This window comes from Odontomachus brunneus, unplaced genomic scaffold, assembly GCF_010583005.1.
Source record: "Odontomachus brunneus isolate Ranch 3 - 2012 unplaced genomic scaffold, Obru_v1 Obru_scaffold_095, whole genome shotgun sequence".
Taxonomy (NCBI): Eukaryota; Metazoa; Arthropoda; class Insecta; order Hymenoptera; family Formicidae; genus Odontomachus; species Odontomachus brunneus.
Window position 1 is genome coordinate 975,320 of NW_022639545.1, and position 7,736 is coordinate 983,055.

General features: G+C 39.3%; 1 protein-coding gene across 3 annotated transcripts in view; it reads right to left on the reverse strand.

The window, feature by feature from the left end:
- Positions 1 to 5,058: 5,058 nt before the first annotated feature.
- Positions 5,059 to 7,736, reverse strand: part of LOC116848431 — a 230,144-nt gene continuing 227,466 nt past the window's right edge. For all 3 annotated transcript variants that reach the window (XM_032824521.1, XM_032824520.1, XM_032824523.1), the window contains exon 4: positions 5,059 to 6,261. In XM_032824521.1, the coding sequence (XP_032680412.1) occupies positions 6,105 to 6,261 (157 nt within the window). In that variant the 3' untranslated portion in view covers positions 5,059 to 6,104. The remainder of the gene's footprint in view (positions 6,262 to 7,736) is intronic.

Genomic DNA, 7,736 nt, shown 5'->3' on the forward strand with positions numbered 1-7,736 from the left:
GAGAAGTAAGCAGTCATGAAAAAATGTGACTATTTACTTCTAACTCAGGATCGGTTGTCACGTGTCTTTCATGTTTCAAGGAAACCAGACAAATTATTTCTGTTTTAAGGTGTTAAATGTTTTATTAAAAAGTCAATATCTTATAATCAGATACAATATACTATTATTGGACTAAAAAGACAATAATATTCTCATAAATTTTATGATCATAATTTTGAGCTCTAGGATCTTATGCAGACTTTCACTGTTGTGACATGTATAATATGATACATCATTGCGTATACTTTCATACTCTTACGTAAGTCACGTTATAACTACCTGACGGACTCGCAACGCCTGACAACTAATTCTACTTAATATGACTTAATCTGCATGGTTGTTTGGAATAAAAGAGATATTTATAAATTATGTTGCAATAACTGTTGATAAATATAGGAAAAATTAAACCTATAGGAAAAACTAAACCTATATTTCTTAGAACTAAAGTAAAGTTGCGACCAGAAATTTCTAAATCAACGAATCAATAAAAAGAAAATAATTTATTCATCGCGTCTAATTTTGGAAAAGTACTTGTAAATACCACATATGATGTTTCTGTCATAAGTCATTTCGTATACCCAACTAACATGACATGAGCAACGTATACTATAGAAAAAAAATATGCTTCTCCACACACATTATTACATAAGATGTAAATTCCAATTGACCCATGTGACTTCTAGACAGCTTTCCAGTTTTCCCCTACCAATGGCTGAACACGCATCTAATCCTGGACATTCTTATTATTTTAATCTTTGAATAAGAATATTTAAACTTTCAACTTGGAATATATGTATCTATTCATTATATGCATATATATTATATGTATACATATTTTATGTCAAAAGTTGAAATACTCGTGTCTGAAAACCAAAATAATAAGAGTATCCAAGATTAGATACGTGTCTAGACATTGGTACATTAACCTTAACAGACGAACGTGTTGTTCCACATCAGAACGATCGCGGTCAGTCTTATTTTCATGGATATTATTTATTTACTTAACTTCTACTAAAGTTGCAATTAATAAGTGAACGGTTCATCGCGCGCTCAACGAGTTTCGTTTCCAAAATTCGAGAGCTATTAGTTTGCTTATCGGCTACCGATCTCTTCTACGCGAGCAGGTGCCCGAGGGATGTGTCGAGGGATCGAAGGTATCGATAGCAGCGTGGCGGACACGCGTGTGGGATAGTCTCTGGGATGAACCCGCCGTTTTGACAGGTCTTTCCTCTTAGCATCATCGCGCGGGAATGCGTCGTCCTTTTTCGTTCGTCGGCAGACGGAGGACTGAGAAGACCGAGTCGCGGATCCTACACACGGACTCCTTGAAAATGACAAATGAACTGTTTACTCAAAATCCTGGCAGGCATATCCATTACCGATAGTCCTCTTGGCTTATCTGGCCCCTGTGTCGTCCATTAGGACTTCTTACCGCGCGACATCGCCGCTCGATCCTATCTGCGACGCCTGATCTTCCGCGAGAATCCTTCTCCGACCATCGCGTACGGTGGTCCTTGATCGCGAACAATCCTTGAGAATCTCCTGGGTGTCGGTCACGCGTCTTTTCCCTTTCCTAGCGTGATCTCGTGAAAAGAGTGAACAGTTTTATTAACAAATTCAACGAAACCGTTCGCCTTTCACGAGTTCACGCGAGGGAGAAAGATGCATGATCGACACCCTGGTCGAAACGTCAATAAACGTCGCGAGAAATAATTCTGAGAAATTTTCCTTGACATTTTCCATTTTAACAATAATGCAAGAACATACAACTGTTTGAACTTGGCGTTACGAACATATCCTTGCGGAAAATAGATGTAATATTTAAAAAAAGCAGGGCGTTCAGTTTTTCGAAGGCAGAAAGAAATCAGCCAGTCAAATTGGATTTCCTATGGAACATAGGAATAATCTACTTATGGGATTATGCCTTCGAGAAACACAACATTCACTAGTTCTGTCGAAAGGATTTTTTCGGACGAAAGAGAAAGAGAGAGAGTCGTGCCAGCTTGCTTAAAGCTTTGCCGAGGAATGTTGTCTGATCCATGGTCCCTCAATCTCGCTAGACGGAAAAGCAGGATCTCCCGCGCCGCGCACTGTTTTCGAAAATATCGGGAAAAATATTGATGGGATTTGGACGGCACAATGAGCACCCAGCGACCATTAGGAGCGATTAGCTTACCGGCGTGATATTGTCCGGCGGACATTATTCGCGTTATCCGATTTCGTTGCTTTGAGCCCGCTTTCGTTTTTCCTTCAACGTCCGTTCGCCCGCCCGGTTGGTTTGGTCCTTCCCGCAGCGCTCCTCTTCCACCTCTCTTAGCCTCTTAGTTCGCGTGGTTGATCAAGGGAAAAAGGGTTGTCAGACGGCTGGCTAAATATTTATCGCAATTACCTCCGTTGGCGGCGACGGTTTTTCCTTTGCGGGGTCCGGCCATCTGAGGCATCCGAGCGTCCGCGAGGTATACAAGCGGATTTTCGTCCTTCGACAACGCGACTACCATTGTGCGCGGTACCTCTTTCTCGCCGGACCGGAAGCTGCGGGCTGCCTGCGAGCGACTGATTTCCTAACTGGCCGATTCTGAACTCGGTCGCTTGGAATAATAACGTTATACATTGTGCCGGCGGCTTCCGCTCGTTGATCCCCCGGAGACGTTTGCCCGCTTTTCCGCAACTCTGCCGACGCCCAGAGAATGCGCTCGTTGATCCTGAAACGTATCGCAGGAGACATTGTATATGTACGCTGAAAAAATATTGATATCCGTCAAAGACTGTACAGGTGACAACTGTACGGATTTTGGATGTAGAATTGTAATGTACGCATATTTGAACAAAGTATTTTGTAGTTGCTGCAACCAAAGCTTTAGTCGCAATAACTACAAAATAGTTTATTAAACTGTACGGTTTTATATGTGTACCTATATATTGTATAGTTATATATTTGTACCTATATAGTTACAATCACCATATCTTTTTCCTGAGTGTAGATAAAACTGGTGGTATATCTTTCATATACGGGAAAAATTTCACATAGTAAAAATTACTGTACAATTTTGCAATAGATCGACATTCTGTAGTAATTCACTTTTTATATTTTATATCTTAGCATTTTATAAGAACTGAAATATGCTATTAAAACATTCTAGCAAAATTTGCTATACTTCCTAGCAAAACAGACTCTACTGACCATCTCTTCACTTGCACTAGAAACATAGTAATTGACAGTCTATTTACCTGCACTAGAAACATAGTAAATTTGAAAATAATTTATATGAAAAAAAAAAACACTTTAATATTATATATCCGTTATGTATTTAAATATAATATAATATAATAATAATTTAAATATAATATAATAATATCCGTGTAGGTGGAAAATTTTTCGCAATTCTTAGAATTCTATTCGTGTATCATTTCTGCAATACGCAATATTTGATAATTTATACATCGTAATTAAATTAATCGACAAAAGTGATAGTGGACTAAAAATGTGTATGTATTATACTAGATCGGGCAGATGCTTAGAGGCAGCGAATAATATAGATAGGACAGAGTGAAGCTTGATAATAGGAATAGATTAAACAGACGTATTAATAATTTTAATTATGATTAATATGTCACAATTCTTTCGCGTGTATAAAAAATTGCGACGGTCTCGCGAAAAATTAACGCGAATCGGCGCGGCGCGAAATTATGTTGCCAGTATAGGAATTGGCACGTTATAACCTAGTATCGTGCGGGCATTGCCGATGCGGCGCACATTTCGCGAATGGAACGCAATTAAATGTTCCGACGGGCGGTGCAATTACCAGGACGCATCTGGTGATATCGTCGATAAAGGCGGTGGCGCGCGCGCACGTCACACGTGTAACGATATATAAAAGTTATAACGCCAACCCCGCGCGATAATTACATGCTCCCGGGGTGCACGCGTGATGCGCGTGATGATTTCCACGCGCTCGCAATTTTCGCACACCTGCCACGTGCCTCTGTCCGCGAATTAATCACCTTTTATAATGCCCAAAAATATCGCGAACGGCATTCTCTCGTGAAAATAGCAGCATACGCGCGCATGGCGTATCGCTCAGCTCGTCAATTGTGATACCGCTCTTAATGATTGCGGTCCACAAAGCGTGTGTCTCAAAATGAACAAAAAAAATTTTTATCGAGCGGCAATATATTATGAGGACTACTTTTGAGCACTTGCCGTGGAACTCTTCATTGATGACGTCAGAAACAAGAAAACACGCTCTCAAAATTCCTGCCAAGTACTCTGAAAATTTCTCAGGGTAGAATCTCATTCAAAACGAGTAAAGAGTATTTTTACTAAAAATATCGCCACTCGGAATCGTAAGAGTGAATGCTTCATTCAAGCTTAAAAGTTTCTATGAGTGAATGTTTTAGCCGATATATTATGTGACGAGATGGAATACACCAAGCTTCATAAATACGGTCCTATTCCCAGCCTAGTGACATTCAAAATTTTCAGAGTTAAGAGGGCATCATATATAAAATATTTGTGCGTTATAACTGTTGAGTATTACAGAAATTGCCGATTTACCAGATAATCAATAATAATAATGCTTTATATATAAATAAATGAGCAATATGATTAATAAGCAACGAATATTTTATATATGATGCATCTGACAGAAAATTTCAAATATTATTATGCCAAGAAATGAGACTGCATTTTTTAAATTCGGTGTACATTACATTCACTCTTCAATCTCGAGTGGAATGATATTCACTCAATGGCTAAGAGTAGTCTATTCAATATGAGTGAAAAATCACTCAAATTCAAGTGACTCAAATTCGAGAAACTTAAAAGTGTGTGACTATTTTTCGAATAAACTCGCATTCTAAGAAATTTAGAGAGTACATAGACATAAAATGACACACTGAGAAAGAAATATTTAAAAATTAATAAATATATATATATATATATATATATATATATATATTTATATTTATTAGGTGAATACCATTAACATATTTACTTAAATCAAAATTCTCTTTATTTAAACCTTAAATTCTCTTTATGTAAACATTACTCGGTTTAAATAAAAAGAATTTTATTTTAAGTAAATATATTAATGGTAATAAATAAATATTTTTTAATTTTTAGATATTTTTGTCTCAGTGCATTAATCGAGCAGATGTGTAAAATAGCTGGAGCATTTTCCTTTTGTTCTAACAATCAATAAATAACCGCAAACTCAGCGGGACACTAATCCTCCTTTTTAACCTATCTTTCTTTGTGATTTTGTCACGTTGATTTTACGGTTATTTATTGATTGTTAGAGCAGAAGATGGAAGTGTTCAGACTATTTTGCAGATCTGCTCAATCGATTGCAGATATCACTTTATGGATATGTCTTTTCAGCATATTTTGCAGGAATTTCGCGTGTGTGTTCTCTCGTTTTTCTAACGTCGTAAATCCAGATGGCCGCGGCGAATGTCCAGGAGTCTCAATAATTCATAAAAAGAACGCACACACGCACCGCATAAATAAATCGTCGCGGTTTCAAGTGGTCAACGATCGAGCGACCGCGCGCCGAATGCGGTTTCCGCTGAAACTCGCGGCGTCTGCCCGTCTCGATGAAAGTGCGACGAATCGATTTGATCGCGCAAGGCCAACCTGCCCCCTTCGGTTGCGCCGCGCGGTGAGGAACGCGCGCAACAGCACCGCTGACAAAACGTTGGCGTCGTGCGCGCGCGGTCGATTTATGAAAACGACTTTGTCGGATCAACTTGGAACGCGCGCGATCGCCGCTCGGGCAAAATCATCGCGATCGGAGGATGATCGAGGAGGACAGCTCTAGCGGACGGTGGCATCGTAGTCATCGACTTGCACAGTCCCACGTCCGTGGCAAGGGTTGGCAGTTAAGATGGATCACCGCGCGGCACATGGTGTCGTCAAAGCGCCAATCCCGTTGCCGGCCAGCGGATGACTTTATACGCTCGTTGTTGTGATTTTATTGTATTACATCCGAAATGCGCGTCCCAGCGTGATCCGGCGGCTCCGTCCCCCGCCCGGATGGACTCGCTGCTGAAAATATGTCTGCATTCTATTTATACCGGAGTTGTTGTCGAGTTCCCGGCGTAACTTCGCTCACGAGTCTTCTTCTAGAGTCGAGTCCAGCGGGTGGCGGAGGTGGTGGTAGTGCAGAAGTGGCCGCAGGAATTGCGCCCTTGAAGAAAGCGCTTTGTGACAGCTGATTTATGCTGTAAATTGTTATCAGCTGATTTATTTATGCCGTATACGCAACTCTTATAGAAATGTAATACTGATAAGTAATAATTTGGCCAGTGATAATTACTGCCGTTCAATAATTTTATTACTCGTACGAGTAATAAAATTACTATTTATTACAGCCAGTGATACTTTTCTATAAGGGAAAATGACGTGCGTTTTCATCGGACACAATAATTTAAGGATCTATTCGTTTATTCTCTCAAAAAGTAACTGGAAATTAGAAATACGCTAATATTTCTATATTTTATGTATAAAAATACGAATGGTATGTATAGAGTGAATCAATAACTATTGCTACTTGAGTATCTTCGAAGCCAGAAACGAAAATGATATCCAAATTTTCGAAGCTATTCTACTTAGAAAAAAAGTTTATATGGTGGTTGCGCTTTTTTCTGGAAGAAGATGTAGCTCCGAAGATCTTAAGAGCACTTTCGTTTTTTGCTGGGAAGATATTCAAAGTAGTTATAGTTATATTGACTTAGTCTGTACGTATGATACAGTTGAACAACAACATACTTTAACATTACCTTTTCATAGTTTATTTATTTTATATCATTTCTGATTTTTAAACTTTTATCTCTAAACCATGATGAAACTTCATCACTTTGGATATGTAAAATACATGTATATGAGAATTGAGATTCTTGTAATTGTTTTTTAATTATCTTGTTCTACTACCAAAAGTAGTAACATTATATATTTCCATAACAGTACAGTTTAAAATATTCCCAAATAGCAGGATGACACGAAATGACGTATTGTTGACATTGGAGGCTTCATTAACTCATCATTAAAACGGTTCTTTGACGTTATGTTTGCCGGGTTCACACTTCAAAATGGAATAACTTTTGGTCTACGGACTCTGAATCAATGCCAAGTTTGCAATCGCTTTTAGATGCAGTGTAGATTGATCTCGGATTTTTCCATTATTTTTGTATTGACAATAGACTCTTAAAACAAATTTTAAAATTGGAATTCGATAACTTTAAAGAGTTGCTGATATACACTTGAGGATAGGTGCAGGTCCGGTCGCTTCACTTCCTTTCACGACGTAAAAATTCTAGTCGGTCATTAATCGTCGGCCGGCCCTGCCGGCAATTTGTACCTACACGATGTCACGACGTGAATGTCGAATCGGCCAAATTAGGGTGGCGGACGCGGCGGGTTCGGATAATTCCCGCGTCAGAGGGTATGTGGTGTGTCCGCCCGATAGTAGCGGGTAATAGTTAATAGTAATTGATATAATGAACGTTTCACGCCCGGATCGCTTTATCCACTGTGGCAATCTATTTCGTGCCGTCGTGGTGTGGTATCTGGTGTTGGTGGACGTCGCGTTGGTTGGTTGATATCGGCCGCGCTTGTATCTCATCAAAAGCCTGACCCTCCTTTCCCTCTTTCTCTCTCTCTCTCTCTCTCTCTCTCTCTCTCTCTCTCTCTCTCTCTC